General features: G+C 34.5%; 4 protein-coding genes, 2 long non-coding RNA genes and 1 pseudogene across 7 annotated transcripts; 4 read left to right on the top strand and 3 right to left on the bottom strand.

Moving 5' to 3' along the window:
* Nucleotides 1-284: 284 nt before the first annotated feature.
* LOC118042089 (small nuclear ribonucleoprotein SmD3b) lies at nucleotides 285-1,972 on the bottom strand. The gene is made up of 5 exons (XM_035049656.2): nucleotides 1,741-1,972; nucleotides 976-1,028; nucleotides 805-871; nucleotides 659-715; nucleotides 285-503 (listed from the first exon to the last, which is right to left on the bottom strand). Exons 1-5 carry the CDS (start codon nucleotides 1,897-1,899, stop codon nucleotides 441-443), a joined length of 399 nt encoding a protein of 132 aa, XP_034905547.1. The 5' UTR covers nucleotides 1,900-1,972; the 3' UTR covers nucleotides 285-440.
* A 2,834-nt stretch (nucleotides 1,973-4,806) lies between these two features.
* Nucleotides 4,807-7,466, top strand: LOC118042087 (dolichol-phosphate mannosyltransferase subunit 1). The gene is made up of 8 exons (XM_035049653.2): nucleotides 4,807-5,101; nucleotides 5,287-5,386; nucleotides 5,518-5,551; nucleotides 5,633-5,709; nucleotides 6,042-6,067; nucleotides 6,186-6,350; nucleotides 6,431-6,545; nucleotides 7,166-7,466. The coding sequence occupies exons 1-8, from the start codon at nucleotides 5,001-5,003 to the stop codon at nucleotides 7,268-7,270; spliced, it is 723 nt and encodes a 240-aa protein (XP_034905544.1). The 5' UTR covers nucleotides 4,807-5,000; the 3' UTR covers nucleotides 7,271-7,466.
* A 412-nt stretch (nucleotides 7,467-7,878) lies between these two features.
* LOC118042088 (uncharacterized) lies at nucleotides 7,879-9,009 on the bottom strand. 2 transcript variants are annotated; one of them, XM_035049655.2, is made up of 3 exons: nucleotides 8,826-9,009; nucleotides 8,635-8,758; nucleotides 7,879-8,547 (listed from the first exon to the last, which is right to left on the bottom strand). In XM_035049655.2, the coding sequence occupies exons 2-3, from the start codon at nucleotides 8,741-8,743 to the stop codon at nucleotides 8,030-8,032; spliced, it is 627 nt and encodes a 208-aa protein (XP_034905546.1). In that variant the 5' UTR covers nucleotides 8,744-8,758; nucleotides 8,826-9,009; the 3' UTR covers nucleotides 7,879-8,029. The 2 variants fall into 2 exon arrangements, with proteins under 2 accessions (XP_034905546.1, XP_034905545.1); XM_035049654.2 differs by having other exon boundaries at nucleotides 8,635-9,008.
* A 558-nt stretch (nucleotides 9,010-9,567) lies between these two features.
* Nucleotides 9,568-11,185, top strand: LOC140955231 (cucurbitadienol 11-hydroxylase-like; annotated as a pseudogene).
* A 181-nt stretch (nucleotides 11,186-11,366) lies between these two features.
* On the top strand, nucleotides 11,367-12,628 carry LOC118042090 (uncharacterized). Its single transcript, XR_004686412.2, has 4 exons — nucleotides 11,367-11,622; nucleotides 11,716-11,950; nucleotides 12,064-12,191; nucleotides 12,280-12,628. It is a non-coding gene; the product is annotated as an uncharacterized lncRNA (long non-coding RNA).
* A 2,097-nt stretch (nucleotides 12,629-14,725) lies between these two features.
* Nucleotides 14,726-17,748, top strand: LOC118042080 (butanoate--CoA ligase AAE1). Its single transcript, XM_035049640.2, has 2 exons — nucleotides 14,726-15,157; nucleotides 16,083-17,748. The coding sequence occupies exons 1-2, from the start codon at nucleotides 14,960-14,962 to the stop codon at nucleotides 17,538-17,540; spliced, it is 1,656 nt and encodes a 551-aa protein (XP_034905531.1). The 5' UTR covers nucleotides 14,726-14,959; the 3' UTR covers nucleotides 17,541-17,748.
* Nucleotides 16,504-18,757, bottom strand: LOC140955233 (uncharacterized). The gene is made up of 3 exons (XR_012169038.1): nucleotides 18,588-18,757; nucleotides 16,704-18,248; nucleotides 16,504-16,617 (listed from the first exon to the last, which is right to left on the bottom strand). It is a non-coding gene; the product is annotated as an uncharacterized lncRNA (long non-coding RNA).
* Nucleotides 18,758-18,973: the final 216 nt, after the last annotated feature.

An 18,973-nucleotide genomic window follows, 5' to 3' on the forward strand; every position in this document is an offset into this window, starting at 1 on the left:
AAAAGGATGAAAAGAAGACAGGAAGAGGAGTTTTAAGCTCCTCGCATCTAGCAGTCAACTGTAGATATGCATTCAATTTTTCAACACAAGATCAAAGTGTCTTTCTGCGGAGCAGATATTGATTTTTTTTATGCCAAAATGCTAGAACCAACAAGATTACAGTAGATAAAAATAAGAACATAAGCATCTACAAAGCGCAGCACGCATTCGAGGAGACATGCTTTGCCCCATGATTGGCATATGGGGTTGACTGGTCATCATATCACTATCACTGGAAGAAAATATCCAATACCAAAATTGAACACATGCATAAAAGTAGAGATATGTCACTCATAATCCAGGATTCATTTTTCGTTATCTCAAAAGGCACTACGAACGTCAACCTTATACACCAAATTTGATTGAAGAACAGGGATCCTAAATTCCTAACTACACGCCGATTACCTCCTGACAGGTGGTACAACACCCCTGCCAGGGGCTGCTCCACGACCAGTAGCTTGAGCCTGCAGGAAGAGTAGAACCGCTAGTTAGTCCTTACAAGCTGACCACAAATAAAAATAGCTGGGGGTGATGAAATACAAAGCTGTTGAAGTGTTTTGGGCTCAAAAGACCACAAAAGGAATTAAATTTAAGATCTCAATGAGAGCAAAATGCTTACTTTGGACCGCATTGCAACAGATCTTCCCCTGCCAACACCTAGCGATGCACTCTTACCCTTCAAGCACATAAGAAATGGTTAATTAGAGATTGCCATAAAAATGACTCATTCAAAAGAATACAAGGGCTCGCAAAGTGGGAGCATACCTTGATTCTAGCATCCAAACGCTTGAACATGGGTGCATTCTTTAGCATATCAGGTATGACCATGAATCTGTTTAAATTTCACATTATCATAAACCAATTACAGTCAATATGTTAAAATCCAACAAACTGTCTCAATAACTACAGAGCTTCACTGAGGATATTATTAGCTACCTGACTTTACTGCCACGAATGAAAACATGCTCAAGCTGTGAGACCTTCCCATCCTGTCACGTAGAGGACCAAAATTAAAAACCAATAAAAACCCAGATACAACAGCCATAGCATCCAACCTCAAGAGATTTGCATCGGCGAGCATCAAAGAGACAACAATTCAAATTGATTAACTTTATGACTTTGCTTGATCGAAAATCAAAACATTGATTAACTTTGCTTGATCGAAAATCAAAACATTGATTGCTACGGACAATATAAAAACCAAATGGCAGGCAATTAAAATCAGCTCTCTAAAATCTTTAAGCATTACCACATCTGCATCCATCCATCCATCTCAAAACTGAAAGTTTTCATTTAAATCTTTATGACTGATTAACTTAACTTTAAACTAAATTTATTTCACATTCCATTGCAACAACATTTACATTCAAAATTCACGGAGAGCATAGCGTGTCAATGCATGATTAAAAAAACATCCCACGTCATTACCTGTAAAAAGCACTTAAAAAAGCGGGCAAAGAAAAACCTTCTCAATTTAGGGTTTCAAGGTCACAACTTCCTTCCCCTCTCCTCCGCAACAAAACATTAACATTGGTTAACAAATTTTCAAAATGCCCCCGAAACTTTTCCCAATCTCACGCACTAGATCCCAGGGTTTCACAAAACAGTAAACGAAAACGCTTCGAACTCGTAATTTCACTCTACAAACGCAAAACCTAAGGTTTCATAAGCATGGATAAAAAATAAAGTATGGAGTGGTACCTTAGCAGTGTAAGTGATGCTCTCGAGCTGGCAATTCCAGTTATCCTCGCACTCTACCATGCTTCCTCTATAAAGCTCTCCGCTCTTCAGCTCCACCGTCACTATGTGACCGGAAGCTTCGTGTAGTAGCTTCACCGGAATCCCTAAGCTTCTGCTCATCGCTCCTCTTCTTTTCTCTCTGTGCAAAACCCTAATTAACCCCAAGAGACAAACAATCTAGTTCTTTCCCTGTCTAATACTGAGTTTTATTTATAGCAAGCAAGGGTACATTTGCCATTTTAGTGAATACAGGGACTCTTTCGTAATAACAGAGATTAAGTCCTGATGTGGGGTGACTGCACCATTGACGTGGCTTGCTAAGAAGACTACATGTAAAGTGAATTCGGCTGGAAAGTGGTATTTTCGTCATTTGGTAGTGTTATGGAAAATGAACTGGAAAATACTTTCCAGTGTTTGGTTGTGTTATGGAAAATGAACTGGAAAAAGATATTGAACATGAGGATGAAAAATCGTTGGAAGTATGATTTAATTAAACTCTTGACTTTGTTGATTAAATTAAACTCTCTGGTACCAAGCGAATTATAATTCTTGACACATCGGACACTTGCTACAGTTGAATGGCAAGATTGTGATTTCATGATATTTTCGCAGTAGTTAAAAGCTTCATTATGTTTCATACCACTTTTGTCTCATTTACTTTTATTTATTCTAATGGATTATATTTTTTAAAAATATAATATTTATTATATTAAAAATTTAAAATACCTTTCATCATCAAGCTACATGTCATTGTATAATCATATATGTCAAATAAGTCCTCAAGGGACAAAGCGTGGTGGCAAAGAGTTTGAGATCTGCACAACAGGTCTTGAGTTCGAGTCAAGGCATACACCTCTTGTAAAGCATGGGACAGCCGGGGTTTTATTCACTCACCTGGCCCACAAAGTATGTTTTTTAGGGAGTGGAGTTTTCTCGAATCCAAAAAAAAAAAGTCAAATAAATCGAAAACACTTATAGTTCAATATAACTTTATAATTTAAAAATAACTCGGATTTTCGATCAAATAATTTTAAAAGTAAAGAATTGACACTAATATAAATAAAATAAATCCAACTGTGTATTTTTTTTTATAACTTTTTTCTATAAAAATATAAAATATTTTATTTTTTCATAATATATGTATTTTATTTAATAAAAACTAAATACGAAAAAAAAAATCTTATAAACATCCATCAACTTTTGCTTTTAGGTAAAATTAGAGGGTATGAGATTTCTATTAAGGTAAATTTAGATGATCCAGAAAACTTTAATTATCTAAAAAAAATTAAATGGTGTGAATGTTTTATTGTAATCTAAGTTATAGTAAATTGTGTCTTAGGCTACCGTAAAATTACTTTTTTGTTTTTCGGTCCAAAAAAATCAAGCCTTTTAGGTAGGGGTGTTGATGTCTTTTTTCATATGTTTTTAATGGTAAAAATACTATTTTCTCCTTTAGGCAACAAAATATAAACTTGTTGACCAAAAACTTTTCTTTTTTGGCATAGGTTTCTAATACAGTAAAAATACATGTATGCTCTTGGAGTAAAAAAAAAATTACTGTGTTTCTTGATAAGAGTATTTTAGGGTTTTAAAATTTAAATGTATAATGCAATCATATTTTTAATATTAGAAGAGGCAAAACATAAACTTATTATTTGGAAGTATTTTGGTATTTTTCATGTTTTTTTTAAAAAAAATTTAATGTTTAAAATTGCTAGAGTATGCCTAGTATATCCTAACACGAGGATGACGTTCAAGCAATACGTGTGACACCACCCAATAGATGTAATTAGCATTTTGTTGTCTCTTTAGATACTTCACTGTGTTCTTTTCCATTTAAAATGGCATGTGGTGGCTGATGATGGTCTGATTATCACCACTAATTGTTTGATTTTTTCCTTCTATTTTTCTCTTTCTTAACAAGTAATGCACATCATTATCTCTTTATTTTTCATTTTTCAATCTCAGTATTCATTCTATTAATTTGTTATTTTGTTTTTTCTTCATTTATAGAAGTTTGTATTTTTTTCAATCTAATCATTCAATTACGATTCCTCGCATGTTTGGCTTTTATTTTAGTTATTTTTAAAAAATTTATAATTTTGTTCCTGGTATTTTTGTTGGAGTTTTTTTATTTATTTTAATTTTATCATTCAATCAAATTTTTTATTATTTTACTTTTTTACAGTTTAACCCTCACTTTTTTTTTCCTTTTATTAAAGCTATTTTTCAATTCAACTAAACCCTCTAATTGAAATTTTTTATCTCTCCACCTAATATTTTTTCTCGCCCTTGTTTTTTTCAATCTTTTTGTGTGTTCATTTTTTTTTCTTTATAGTTTTATATTTTGACATTTAATTTGTTGGGAATTCGGTTTCATGCAGTTTTATTGATCTACATTAGTTTTTTTTTAATACTAGTTTTGTGATTATTTTCAAGTCTTTTCTACAAATTTATCCTAGTCTCATGACTCAAGTCACGATTTTTGCATGTTTTGTTTTTAATATAAGATTTTTTTAGTTGTTCTGTTTTATTTCTATTTTATTTTTTAAGGTATTATTCTAATTCATTTATATTTTTTTTATTCAAATGAAGTTTTATTTTTAAAATGAAAAATATTCATTTAATTTAAATTATATTCTTGATGTGTTCGACATTGCTTAATATTTTTTATGGTGTTATTTTATTTAGCTAGTTTCATTTGTGTTTTATCTTTCAAGTTATGAGTTTTTTCGGATGTATATTTATTTTTTATTTATTTAAATAAATAAGTTTAGTAAACATAATCAAATGTATATCTCATTTTATATTATAAAATATTTTGACCTTACTTGCATTGAATTTTAAATTTATACTTTAAATTTTTTATATAGATAAATATTAAGACAACCTACATCCCTGATATTTTTTTTTTAAAATAATTATACTATTTCGTAAGGAGTGCAATTAATTTTTGAAAACTTTTTACCGTGGTTTCCAGGTTTATGCTTCCGTTCCTTCTTAACTGTGTCTAGCCCATCTAAGGTTGACCCAAAAGACGAAGCTTCAGCCCATATCGAACAAACCGGCCTACAAACCCAAATCATCCCTTCGTTCCTCGATCGCCACCACCACCACCACCACGGATTCGAAACGGAGGACTTTTCTCCCTCTGTAAAATTTTGCGCCTTCTACTACATCTCAGCTCTGCTCCAAAATTAGGGTTTACAATCAAAACAAAAATGGAGAAAGAGAAGAAGAACAAATACAGCATAATAGTGCCAACGTACAACGAGCGTCTCAACATTGCACTCATCGTTTATCTCATCTTCAAACACCTCCGGTTATTCCACTCTCGAATTCTCTCCTTTTCTCTATCATCATGATTTGATGGCATCAAAGTTTACTGTTTTCGGAAATTTTCTGCTTCGAATTCTGCTATTTTAGCATAGAAATGATTAAATTACCGTGATCATCTGTTAGTTGGAAGGTTAATTAATGTGATTTGTGTTGTCATGACTGGATTAGGGATGTTGATTTTGAAATTATTATCGTGGATGATGGGAGTCCTGATGGTACTCAAGAAGTTGTTAAACAGTTACAGCAAGTATATGGTGAAGATCACATTGTAAGTGTATCATGGCAATCAAGAGTTGACTCTTTTAGACCTTTTCAATGGGTTGATCAATATTTCGTTTTTGGGTTTGCTTGAGATGATAGTGTGTAATTAATTATCTCTGATTGCTTTTGATGATGCAGTTGTTAAGACCTAGAGCGAAGAAGCTTGGACTAGGTAGGTAGCATTGTTGTTGTGTTTGATAAATATAATAAGAATTGAAAAAAACTGGTTCTTGATGTTTGTTTATGTTGCTAGGTACGGCTTACATTCATGGGTTGAAGCATGCGTCTGGGAATTTTGTTGTCATCATGGATGCTGATCTATCTCACCATGTAAGTATTACGCAATTGTTTTCACATGTTTAATATTTAGTTCTAACTTGTAACTTTTGCGTGATTGAAGCCTCTTGGTGGTGTCTATATTTATAGATGTCTACTAATAGATTTTTTTTCCTGGGATCTTCTGCATGTTGTTTGTGTATATCTTACTTGAAAATCCTGTCCTTTCATATAGAAAGGAATGAAAAATTCAAACAGGAATGCGTGTTGGGCCATATGAGCTTTAGCTGCTTATTTAGCTTTTCCGAGCATGCTCATGGTTGGAATTGGAAATGACAATAGTGACTTGTTTTGTTAACCTGATCTGTGTGCTTTATATTTTGCAGCCAAAGTATCTGCCAAGCTTTATCAAGTAAGCAACCTTTTCCAATGTGCATGTATATGCTCTATACACTTATTTGCTCTTTTATTAGACCTTAGGTGCTGATGTCCTTAAGTTTTCTGGCGTTTTCCCCATGATATGCCATTAGGAAACAGTTGGAGACTGGTGCAAGCATAGTTACTGGGACCCGATATGTTAAAGGTGGAGGCGTACATGGGTGGAATCTAATGCGCAAGCTAACTAGTAGGGGAGCTAATGTTCTTGCTCAAACACTCCTGTGGCCTGGTGTATCTGATCTGACAGGATCTTTCAGGTATGAATTTTTGTATGGTTTTCATTCATTTAGTGCCTGATACTTGGTGATTTAGAACTGAAACTACTTCTTTCTTGAAGGCTTTATAAGAAATCAGTGCTTGAAGATATTATCAGTTCTGTGGTTAGCAAGGGATATGTCTTTCAAATGGAGATGATTGTCCGGGCTTCCAGAAAAGGCTACCATATTGAGGAGGTAGTTTTGTATCTCATGTTATTTTGGTTTATCATTAAAATCAATATACACAGACTGTTATTGTGTACTTTGGTTCATTTCACGTCATACAATATTGTGACTGTTCTTGCCAACTTTGTTTGGCCTGAGTTTTGAGATTACGCATTTCATGCATGTGTGGCTATGCATCTTGATTTATGCTTTCTTCATCTTGGTTGTGGCTTGAACAACTACATAGCCCAGGACATGCCAATAGTTTATCCTGTTCCATAAACGTTTCAATTCCCTGTTCATTTAGTATACTATATTCTTGTCATCATGCCTGTTGGATAATAATATCTGTTGATCCGTAAAATTCCAATTGAATTCTGAATGTTTAAAGATGTTGCTGGATAAACTCTAGATAATTCTGAAAGATAATTGCTGGATAAACTCTAGATAATTCTGAAAGCTCTACAGTTTACAGCTTCTTTTAGTTGTATTGCTTCTTTTCTCTGTTAACAACCTCTATCTGCGTGGTTATTTATCTCACCTAATTTCTCCTTCATGTATGGTTATGCTGTTTGTGTTGAAATTTGCACTGTAGACTACTTGATACTATTGTCCAAAGATCCTTGATTTTGGTTTTGAATTTGGCTCAGGTCCCGATTACCTTCGTTGATAGAGTATTTGGAAGTTCAAAGCTAGGAGGATCTGAAATTGTCGAATATTTGAAAGGCCTTGCATATCTTCTGGTTACAACATAAGATACAACGCTAGTTTTGTACACCTTGTGCACTTCTGCACTTCCTGTTGCATTCTTAATAGCCATAATCATAGTTTTTAATACTTTTAAAAATCGTGATCCTTCTTAGTTTTGTAAAGAATTGTTGACTTCTTCCTCGTACTGTGATAGGGTTTTGGATTCAAATTAGAATTATTATCACATTAACTCTTGTTTGATGATTTTTGTCAAAATTCAAGGCATAATCATCATCAGCATTGAACAGATTTATTGCAAGAATTTCAATGATTCCCCCCCTCCATGGTTGCTAAAATCTCTCCCAGCTACTGTAGTTATCCCCAAAATCCATGTCACAGTCTTGAGAGTACTGAGGCAGGTGCTGCTGACTTGTTGGAAAAATGAAAGCAGAAGCCAAGCTGGGAGAATATTAAATGAGACCTTTCTTCACAAATTATCTTTCCTCTTGGACCATTTTAAATACACCTCATCAAGTTACGTAAATTTTTTACTAGGTACCATGTAATATTAACAAGGACTCTAAATCTCTAAAAAATCTTTGCCTCCAATCACGTTTCTAGAGAGAGATACAGCCAGCTGATAATAATCCTATCACCTCGTGCATCAAACGACTAAACAGAGTTGCAAGAAAGCAACAAACATTTACTTGAAACAATAATAATACTCATATGAGTATGAAGTAAGATCCAGTTTCCCTTACAAAGCAAATTCCCAAAGAAGATTCAAAATCAATAAAACCATCTTTAAAACCCAATTCCAACATTCAGATTTTCCTAGCCTTCGGAGCAGTAACTTTCCTTTCACTTGCAAGCACAGATTTCTCGTAATTGTAAACAGGCAAAGGAGGCTTCTTGTTCTCTTTATTCATGCTCCTCAACATGTACCTTGGATTCTCATTTCTCTCCACATAGTAAGCAGCAGAAACAGATTTCCTCAAGCTCCCAAGCTTCTTCGAATCCCTCCTCTTTGAAGACTCAATAGTTACTCCAAGATTACAAGGAGTCTTCACCTCATTTCTTGTGTCTCCTTTCTTTCTCTTCAACCTCTCATTTCTCCTAACAGAATACTCCTCATAAAACCTGCCTCTCTCAAACGAAGGGCTAGAATTTGCACTCAAACTTCTACCAACTCCACCATTACTTGACTCCCCATTTCCAAATTCACCGCGAGCCATCTTCGCTAGAGCACGTAATTCCCAGGATATTGATTGGTATTCAGGGCGGAGATCAGATTCTTCCATGTCCCATTTCCGGTTTGGTCTCTGAGATTTAGCTAAAGAACCTGACACAACCAAAAACTTTGTTAAAAAACCTTTAAACCCAACAAACAACAACTGCAAACAACAACTATAATAAACAACAAACCTACCAGGAGGAGTCTGTGAAGTGGTGGATTCAGATCGAATAGAACGGCGAGGACGCAGCCTGGTGGGCGATTTAGCAAGTGGAGGCTTGCCAGCGGTTTTCATCCTTGACATTTTCTTCAAAGAAAACTGTGTATGGAGAAAGAGGGTTAAAGAGATGACAGAAAATTAAAGAAAGAGATGGAAGATGGTTTACCTTTTGATTTGAAATGTGTAATGGGTTCTTTTTTCCTGCTGTTTTTAGGGTTTTATTGAGAGGCAATGGACTGTGTGTTTGAATTGAGGTAGGGGAGCGGCTCAACGGTCAAATTCTTGAGCTGGCGGTTATGATTAGCAAGTATGATTTGATTAAGGTGTGACAGTGATTTCTTTCCTTAACATGTTCGGATTTTGCATAAATATACTTTTATTGTTTGGGTTTTGCATAAATATACTTTTATTATAGTAACTGTAACTTTCCCTTGATACCCTTTTGAAATTCTTAGCTGTAACTGTCCCAAAATAAAAAAGGAAAAAGGCTGAATAGGTTAACCTGTAGATTAGTTACTATTTTTTTTAAAATTAAAATAAAACCTAGTTTCAGGTCAACATAATTATTACTTCAATAAAGCACTACAATGCTTGATTTCCTTTTTTCTCTCTTTCTTTCTTTCTTTCTTTTTCCTTTTGAGAGTGATCTGATTTTTAATTTTCAGGTCAACATAATTATTACTTCCATATGGTTACCGAATTTGACCGAGGCCTAGAAATTAATAGTAGTGTTTGGAAGTATAATGGTGATTATTTTTTAAAATATTTTTGATTTTAAAATATATTTAAGAAATCAAAATAATATAAAAATATCAAAAAAAAAAATTAATTTTTTTTTTAAAAAATTAATTTTTTTTAAAGACGTTTTCGAAACTGGCAAACATACCGAGATCTGTACACTTCAAATGGGAGCAAAGTGGAAATTATCAGAAGCATACAAAAAGAGCGAGAACAGCAGGGAGGAGAAAAAGCCTCAACAATTATGGCAACACCAACATCTTATGGCTCTTCTACAGGTATATCTTCATCAAACAAAATTTCTCAGCGTATGATTCAACAATGATAAATATTCCCCCATGAAATGAAAAGAAAAACAGAAGAAAAAAAGTTGGAACTCCAAAAACCACGTGTCACCCATTACTGTTTTGTCAACAGCAGAAGAACACTGCTGCTGAGCTTCCACCTACACTACCATCTTACAGAAGCTCAACATTCAGTCAGATAAAAGAGAGATAGATCTTATCTTAACATTTACTTCTCAAGCTGTGGTCTAATTTTCTTCTGTGTGGCTATTATTTAAACTCAGAATTGGAGACTTGACTAGCTGAGAGTATAGCAGTCGTAGTTGGATCATACTTGAGTCAACCTGATATAAATCAGTTAGGTGCCAAATGTATTCTTATACTTGTCATATGTAGTAGCATGATCACAGATAGCTAGCTATCTGTATAAAAGGTCACTAGCTAGCACGATCTTCAACAAGAATCCAGCTAAAGTGCTTGTATTGTCATGTTTTGAAACTCTTTTCTTAGATAATAATGGAGATGTGGTCTGTTTACTTCTCAGTTCTGGTAATAATTTTGCTTGTAATAAGCACCACTCATTGGATCTATAGGTGGAGGAACCCAAAATACAACGGAAATCTACCTCCTGGCTCCATGGGCTTCCCATATATTGGGGAGACCTTGCAGTTTCTCATTCCAAGCAAGTTACTAGACATCCCAAATTTTATCAAGAAGAGAATGAGAAAGTGAGCAGAAAATGGCCCTCTTGATTTATTTATTTTTCACATTAATTGAGAATAATATCTATTTTTTCTGTTATTGCAGATATGATCCACTGTCTTGAACCAGCTTGGCGGGTAGGCCGGTGATTGTAAAATCAGATCCTGATTTCAACTTTAACCTTCTTCAACAAGAAGGGAAATTGGTTGAAAGATGGTACATGGATTCCTTTGCCAAGCTTCTTCACCAAGATGCCACATCAGTTATTTCGAAACATGGTTCCATACACAAGTACCTCAGGAACTTAGTCTTGGCTTATTTTGGCCCTGAGCCCCTCAAAGATAAGCTGCTGCCAAAGTTAGAAACTGCTATAAGCCAAGCATTGCAGGACTGGTCTAAGCGACCAACTATAGAAGTGAAGAGTTCCAGTTCATCTGTAAATCAATTTTGAGCTTAATCTCCGATTACCTATTGAATAACTTCTAAATTGTAGCTCTAGATTGATGGAATGAAGCATCATTAGCACTGCTGTTTTTTGATGCCTCGCAATAAGACTTGTAGCTACTATCACTGTTTCAACATCTTTTTCTCCATTTTTTCCCCAAAACTTTCAGATGACATCTGATTTTACTGCAAAAGTATTGTTCAGTTATGAATCAGAAAAATCAGGGGAAAATATAGCTGAAAGTTTCACCAACTTCTTGCAAGGACTCATGTCAATCCCTTTGAATACTCCTGGCACAGCATTTCATAGATGTTTAAAGGTAATTATTTTGGAAAACCATAGCTCTTCTGGCTTCATTCAAGTCACTTAGTGTTTATGATTATATGCAGAACCAGAAGAGGGGCTATAAAACTAATAACTGACTTGCTATAAGAGAGACGGCAATCCAGGGATCCGCAAAGGACATTTTCTTGATCAAATTGTGGAAGACAGAAGGAAAATTTTTGGACAGGTGAGTTTGCCATTTACATGATGTTTGGGCTGCTCCTTGCCAGCTTTGAGACTATATCCTCCACACTTGCATTAGCCTTTAAATTTCTCACAGACCACCCTCCAGTGGTGCAGAAACTGAAGGTAAGTAAACTAAAAATTACTGAAACTCTTGAAAACAAGTTGTTGATGAAGATTGATTCTGTACCTTCCCAGGTGGAGCATGAGAGAATCCTTGAGAGAAGAAAAGGTACAGATTCTGGACTTCCAGGAAAGAATATAAATCCATGACCTATACCCATCATGTAAGTCTTCACATCTTGGCTCTTTCTTCATCATCTTAACATATCTTTCTTTTCCTGATAAATTTTTCACCTGACCATTTCTGATGATTTCAGGTTGTTAACGAATCACTCAGGCAGGCAAGTGTTGCTCCAGGAATACATAGAAGGGCCATAAAAGACATTCAAGTTGATGGTGAATTCCAATCCCAGATCACCTTCGCTAGTCTAGATAGTGAGCAAATTAGTCCTGAACTAATTAAGCCAAACCTGCTAGCAGGTTTCAGCAGCTGTTCAATTAAATCCCAACACCTACAAATATCCCCTTGCCTTTGATCCATCAAGATGGGATGTAAGTACCCACTTTTCCTTGTCTTGAATCGACCCCAAGTTTCCAAACATCATCTTGTTCCCTATATTTCTCTTAAACTCTGCTAACTTATCATTTCTCAAAACATTCTAAAGAACACGGGAGCTATTTCAACTGCAACGAACTTCATAGCTTTTGGAGGAGGCTAAAGGTCATGTGCTGGAGCAGAGTTCAGTAGGGTTTTAATGCCTGTGTTCTTACATTTCTTAGTCACCAAATACAGGTACTTCTATTGCACATACATAATCATGCATGTTAAATGATATCGAAGATCAAGACTTAACTGTGGGAATCAAATGTTGATCAACTAGGTGGAGAAAAGTCAAGGGAAGAGACATGGTTAGATCTCCAGCTTTGGGATTCTGCAACGGTTTCCACATTCAGATTGAAGGAAAGCAAGGATGAATGCTTAATTCTGCTTCAGAATATAATGAAGAAGACATCATCAAAGACCAGACCATCAGAGAAGTTTGGAGTTCTTAATTACAGTTTGCTTTGCATGTTTCTTCTCCAAGTTATGTAATAAAGTAATAGCCATGTACTTCTACAACTTAGCTTCGGTGATGGTTGAATCTGAAATAAGCTCATGCTGTAACGTGAAGGAGTCAGTCATGCTCTAAAGCAAATGTTTTTAGGAATCTCTTATGGTTTGTTGTTATTGGAAGCATTATCAATTTACAAAGTTAAAGATCATTGTTAAGAAACTAAAAAATTGAAATACTCCAGCTACAGTTAGATTTCACTCATTTTCATTTTCAGATATGTTTAGCGTTATGTTCATCACTATTTTATTTGTTTTTGTGTTTTAAAAATATTTTTTTTTAAAAATAAATTTATTTTTTACTTCAAATTAATAATTTTTAGTATTTTTAAATTATTTTGATGCGCTGATTTTAAAAAATAATTTTTAAAAAATAAAAAAATATTATTTTAATATATTTTAAAAAAACAACTATAATTACATTCTAAAAAATTTTCTAAACAAATTTTGTTTATTTACTACCGACTGAAAGATATTCCTGTCACAATATTTTTAGGAAACTGAGTTCGAGGTAACCGTAGTTTATAACCTGTTTCACCTTCATTCATTGTTAGATCTGCTCCATTTTTTTAAGTTAAGATTCGCTTATGTCCTCTTAGTTCTGAATGGTATAGATTAAATTCTAACAAGTTTAAAAAATTCTTTTTTTTCTTGGACCGGTCATGGCTAGTTTTCAGGTCAGATTATTGTTTTTATAATTAGATTGCTTTGATTATTGTATGTACTATGCTATACTCTGATTTTTTAGGTAAGAAAGTATAGCATAATATATACAAAAATCAGAGTAATTCAATAGTTAAATTAGCTGTGATCTATAAAAAAAAACAATCTGGCTTGAAAATGAGCAGCAGCTAATAAAAAAAAAAAAGATTTTTCTATGACTGGGAAAACTTCATAGGTAAAATGAAGACAGACATAGAGAGTTTTTGGTTTGGTGAAAGCAAAGGAAAAGGAGTTGGGTCTTGTTTTTTATTTTATTTTATTTTATTTTTGGGGTTGTATTTTGTAGGTTCCATAAATTCAAGTTTAGAAAAAAAAAAGCAAGAATCGTATCTCTTTTATGCACATACCAAACACCCTTTCTAGTCTTTTCACCTAACAGGATTAAATATGTTAAGGTAATATTTGAAAATGCAGATGAATTCATGTTTTTTTTAAAATTATTTTTTTATTAAAATTTAATTTTTTTTGTATGCTTTTGATATACTGATTTTAGAAGTAATTTTAAAAAAATAAAAAAATATTATTTTAATATAATTCAATTTAAAAAATGCAATAAAGAACAATCACACACTTAATCAAATTAATTTGACATATTAATTACAGCAACCACAAATTAGGTTTACATATTAATTACAGTAAGCTTGATTTGAGGGCATTATCTCTCATCCTCATCGGGGTTTAATGGCGCCGGCTGCTCCATCTCTTTCTGCTCTCCCTTTCAGACCTTCTCTCTAGGAGTTACAATTTTGTCCACATATGATAGTCTAAGGAATCATTTTTTTTTTCTATGAATAAAAAAATCTTTTCCATGAAATAGATGTGTTAGATAAGTTAAATAAACGCACATGAATGTATATAAGTAATTATTATTCATCATTTAGATGTTGATATGAAATATAAAAAAAAAACTTCAAGGGCATTGATATCATAATTGATAAATTTAAGATAAGAATGGAGTCATGAGTTTAATATATTAATTTATTTTTTACCAAAAATTAATAAATGTTTTTATCGAACTTAATCTTAATCAATTAAATTATTAATTAGCTCGGATTTTCTCCTCAAGATCTCTCATTTGAATATTTTCTTTATAATTAAAAATAAAAATCTTGCATTAAAAAATAGGTAACTTTATATTCAATGCTTTGACTTCCAATAAACAGTACGAGCTAACAATTATCTTTTAAAACACCTGAAGTGCATAATTTAAGTACATTAATTAGATTTTTTTATATTCATTTTATAAAGAAAATAAATGAATATGCTTTTAAACTTTTTTTTCTTATATCTATCTCATTTTTTCCTCTCATATCCCCATTTTAAATATTTTAATTTTATAAAAGCACTTGATAACCTGAAATAAAATACAACAGACATCCAAAAAAACAAGCTATTTCATGGCTATGAGCCTATGGCTAGTATTGGAACTTTAAAGAAAACAGGTGGGCAATATTGAGAAACTCTAAATAGGGACAGAAGGTGAACATTCAACATTGTTGAGTCTACAGAGACAGAATAAAATTTACTCCAGCAAATCCCTTAAAGCGGTCCCGTCCCTAGTTCAGACATCCCTTTATTATTTTCAGCTGCAACTTTCTTGGTGTCAATGGAGTAGAAACTAGTTAGTTGTTGCAGACATTACTTAATGTACGGATAGGCTTTGGTGAGGATAAGAAACAGCAAAAAAAAAAAAACCGAGAACGGAAGTGATAATTTTGGTGTCAGAAATGGAGGGCATAGTCAAGTGCTCAGCTAACTACGTTCCTTTGACTCCAATCAGCTTTCTTGAACGCTCAGCGATTGTTTACAGAGACAGAATCTCTGTTATCGATGGTGATGTTAAGTACACCTGGAAGGAGACTCATGAGAGGTGCATCAGACTCGCTTCTGCTCTTGCCCATCTTGGGATTTCCCCTGGTGATGTGGTAACTACTACTCTCTCTCTCTCTCTCTCGTTTTAAAGCGTTTTTGTGTTGGTTTGCTGACAAGTTATGATAATCTTTAGCTTCTTCATCTCAAACTATTTGAGGGTTTTGATCTTTTGTTTTTGAAATGGATGAATTTGGCTTCTCGTTGAATTTCATGTTGATTTAATGGAGTTAATGGCAAGATTTAGTAGTGTTTGTTTGTCTATTTTGTGATTTGTGGTTGGCCACAGAGTGTCGTGGTGCTTGTCAATGTCCATCACCTTACTAACAAAATGCCAGAGACCATAAAAGATAAGGAAAGAATATAGGACAGATTTTTTGTTTCAACATGTAATTTGACGAATATTGAATAAAGAATTTTAGACGTATGTAGCTTACATTGCTCTTGAATGGACCACATAGGATTCCCTGTCAGGGTTCACTTGGATGCAAGAAGTTGCCACAATGTAAATAGTCCAATTTAGGGTTTTTTTTCCTAACCAAATGGTTGTGGTTTCTTTGAAACTTGAGATTATTTTCCAATGCATTTTGGGTAAAATGGGATCCTGCCCTAAACCATGATTGAATGAATAGAGAAAGGACTTTGCTTTATCTCCTCTTACTCCCATTTCTTTTTAGAGAACTTTATCTCGTTGCTTTTAATCATACTGCTAGTTTTTGGCCTAAAATACAATATAACAATTCACCACTTGATACTTAAATTATGGATTTTTTTTTATAAAAAAATGGGATATTGTCTTGAAATAAATATACCCTTGCAAATGGTAAAAATGATGTGGTTTCTGCAAAAGAAATTACACCACTTGCTCTTGTAAATTTGCTTCTTAATCTACCCAGGGTTTATTAATTTCTTCAATCCTTGCATATTAATTGTAAATAATGTAAATTTTTGCTAAGCTTTAACTTCTAGTAATTTGAACAGGTTGCTGCGTTGGCCCCAAATATTCCAGCGATGTATGAGCTACATTTTGGTGCTCCAATGGCCGGGGCAGTTTTGTGTGCTCTTAATGTCCGCCATGATTCTTCAATGGTTTCTGTCTTGCTGAAACATTCGGAGGCTAAAGTTATTTTTGTAGACTACCAATTTCTCTCAATTGCTCAAGGAGCACTTGAGATTCTCCGGGAGACAAAAACCAAGCTGCCGCTTCTTGTCTTAATCTCTGAGTGTGGTCAGCCAGCTGCCATTTCCTCTCCTGGAATCTTGGAATATGAGAGTCTCTTGGCAACCGGAAAATTGGACTTTGAAGTTAGATGGCCGAAAGACGAATGGGATCCCATTTCGCTTAATTATACTTCAGGCACTACATCAAGTCCAAAAGGTGTTATTTATAGCCATAGAGGAGCTTATCTTAATTCTTTCGCTGCTGTTCTTCTAAATGAGATGAGCTCAATGCCTGTATATCTTTGGTGTGTCCCCATGTTTCATTGCAATGGTTGGTGTCTTACTTGGGCAGTGGCTGCACAAGGTGGTACTAATGTTTGTCAGAGAAATGTCACCGCGAAAGATATATTTGAAAATATTGCTCAGCACAAGGTCACTCACTTGGGTGGTGCACCAACAGTTTTGAACATGATAATAAATGCATCAGCTAGAGATAGAAAGCCTCTTCCAGGAAAAGTGTCAGTCATGACAGGAGGCGCGCCCCCACCATCTCATGTGCTGTACAAGATGGAGGAATTAGGATTTCACGTGACTCACGCATATGGTTTGACGGAAACTTACGGTCCTGGTACAGTTTGCACATGGAAACCTGAATGGGCATCCTTACCTCGAGAAAGTCAAGCAAAGATCAAGGCTCGTCAAGGGGTGCAACATCTTGGGTTGGAGGAGCTTGATATAAAAGATCCCGTTACCATGAAGAGTGTACCGGCAGATGCAAAAACCATGGGCGAGGTTATGTTTAGAGGCAATACTGTGATGAATGGATATCTAAAAAATCTGAAAGCAACAAAAGATGCATTCAATGGTGGATGGTTTAGGAGCGGGGACTTAGGGGTGAAACATCCTGATGGTTACATAGAGCTGAAGGACCGATCGAAAGACATTATAATTTCAGGGGGTGAAAATATCAGCTCAATTGAGGTAGAGTCTGTACTCTTTAGTCATCCTGCAGTTCTGGAAGCAGCTATAGTAGGACGACCTGATGATTACTGGGGAGAAACACCTTGTGCATTTGTGAAGTTGAAGGATGGCTGTAATGCGAATTCTGAAGAACTTATCAAGTTTTGTAGAGATCACTTGCCCCATTACATGGCACCTCGAACTGTTGTGTTTCAGGAATTGCCAAAGACTTCAACTGGAAAGGTACAAAAATTTGTCTTGAAGGAGAAGGCCAAGGCCATGGGAAGCATTTCAAAGGGAAACACAAGTAGACTGTAAATCAATGTTGATTGGAAGATAACAACTGGTTCCTGTTAGTATATTGAATTACATTGAACATGGTTTGTTGATTGATTGTGCTGTAATTTTGTCAATCTGCATAAATTTTCTGCCTCCAATATGAACAATTGATAAAGTGTACTGCTGGATGAACACTTTTTTGCCCTTGTAGATTTCCACCCCTAAAATTTAAAATTGTCCAATGTAATCTTTCTCGTTTGCTATAGGATGACATGTATGGTGATGGTAGAAGGGAAAAAAAGAGGGAAAAGCAAGAAAAATAAAAATGTTAAAAAAAGTTAGGTTTTTGTTACTTATTTGTAGTAAAAGGGCAAAATTGAATTTGTCTGGGAAAGATGCACGAGGAACTATGCGAATGAGAGCTACCAAAGATCGTGCGTTAGAGTTTTGCTGCAAATCTATTGCAACGATCAGCTGTACAAGAACATGAGATGTAATCCAAGAAGGAAAAAGTGGCTTCTAGCTGAGCTATTTGCTCCGTCTTGTCATGATGATTACAAATACCTATGGTGGCACAAGTAGATTATTCTAGTTAAGGCAAGGTAGATGCTAAGCTTGTTGCATCAGCATGCGCCTGTGCTTGTTCTCGAATGGTAGAACTCACTCTAGATTCTAGGACAATTGTGGCTATATGTCAAGTGGCATGTTCTGTAACGAGCCCCGAGTGAGGTGGTCGCAGATCTTGTACTGTTCCGCAAAATTAAAAAAATCAATGAAATCCTTGTCAGAAAAAAAAAATCAATCAAATCTAACGGAAACAGAACGAAAATGTTTGCAGGACACTGCAGTGGGATCTTTTATATCTGATTGTCCGTGACAACATGTTGTTGGATCTGCCGAAGTTAGTGTTTTATTTTTTGACACGCTTGAAACATCAAAAGAGATTAAAAAAACAGAGAAGTTGCAAGAACTCCTTTGATGTTCTAGCAAAAGACAGAGAAATCTTTGATGCTGTCCCTGGAATTTAATTTAAGTTTCCTTGTTCGCAAACAACATAGACGACTTGACCTAACTTATTATGCATACCTTATGAAAACGATGATGTGAAATCCAATAATTGATAAGCTCTTTTGCCCTTGTAATCTTGTTACTTCATAATGCAGAAAGCTGCAAATGGCAGTTTAACGAGTTAAAACCAAGAGTATCAGATGCTTTCGTTGCCATCAATCTAGTTAAGAAAAGAAGCAGCAGGAGCTTTCAAGTGATCTCAAGATACACGTATCCAAGGAGTTTAAGCAAAATAATTGGATAGATATTCATATAATGGATGTCCAAAGATATTTAATTAAGAATCTAATAACCAAGAATGATGCTAATCTTATAATTAAATGATTCTCTGTTCCAAGATCACTTCTTAAGATTTGTCACTATTGTAGAAAGCCTAGTAGATTCATTTATGAATTAATATAGTA

This window comes from Populus alba, chromosome 2, assembly GCF_005239225.2.
Source record: "Populus alba chromosome 2, ASM523922v2, whole genome shotgun sequence".
NCBI lineage: Eukaryota > Viridiplantae > Streptophyta > Magnoliopsida > Malpighiales > Salicaceae > Populus > Populus alba.

What these genes read in the sequence shown, in the direction of transcription:
- LOC118042087 (XM_035049653.2), top strand. Translation starts at nt 5,001, where the DNA reads ATGGAGAAAGAGAAGAAGAACAAATACAGCATAATAGTGCCAACGTAC. An exon ending in ATGCTGATCTATCTCACCAT is followed by an intron (nt 5,710 to 6,041) that starts GTAAGTATTACG and finishes TATATTTTGCAG; the next exon opens with CCAAAGTATCTGCCAAGCTT. An exon ending in AAGGCTACCATATTGAGGAG is followed by an intron (nt 6,546 to 7,165) that starts GTAGTTTTGTAT and finishes AATTTGGCTCAG; the next exon opens with GTCCCGATTACCTTCGTTGA.
- LOC118042089 (XM_035049656.2), bottom strand. Translation starts at nt 1,899, where the DNA reads ATGAGCAGAAGCTTAGGGATTCCGGTGAAGCTACTACACGAAGCTTCC. An exon ending in GCATCACTTACACTGCTAAG is followed by an intron (nt 1,029 to 1,740) that starts GTACCACTCCAT and finishes TCTACGTGACAG; the next exon opens with GATGGGAAGGTCTCACAGCT. An exon ending in ATTCGTGGCAGTAAAGTCAG is followed by an intron (nt 872 to 975) that starts GTAGCTAATAAT and finishes AAATTTAAACAG; the next exon opens with ATTCATGGTCATACCTGATA.
- LOC118042088 (XM_035049655.2), bottom strand. Translation starts at nt 8,743, where the DNA reads ATGTCAAGGATGAAAACCGCTGGCAAGCCTCCACTTGCTAAATCGCCC. An exon ending in CACTTCACAGACTCCTCCTG is followed by an intron (nt 8,548 to 8,634) that starts GTAGGTTTGTTG and finishes TGGTTGTGTCAG; the next exon opens with GTTCTTTAGCTAAATCTCAG.
- LOC118042080 (XM_035049640.2), top strand. Translation starts at nt 14,960, where the DNA reads ATGGAGGGCATAGTCAAGTGCTCAGCTAACTACGTTCCTTTGACTCCA. An exon ending in GGATTTCCCCTGGTGATGTG is followed by an intron (nt 15,158 to 16,082) that starts GTAACTACTACT and finishes TAATTTGAACAG; the next exon opens with GTTGCTGCGTTGGCCCCAAA.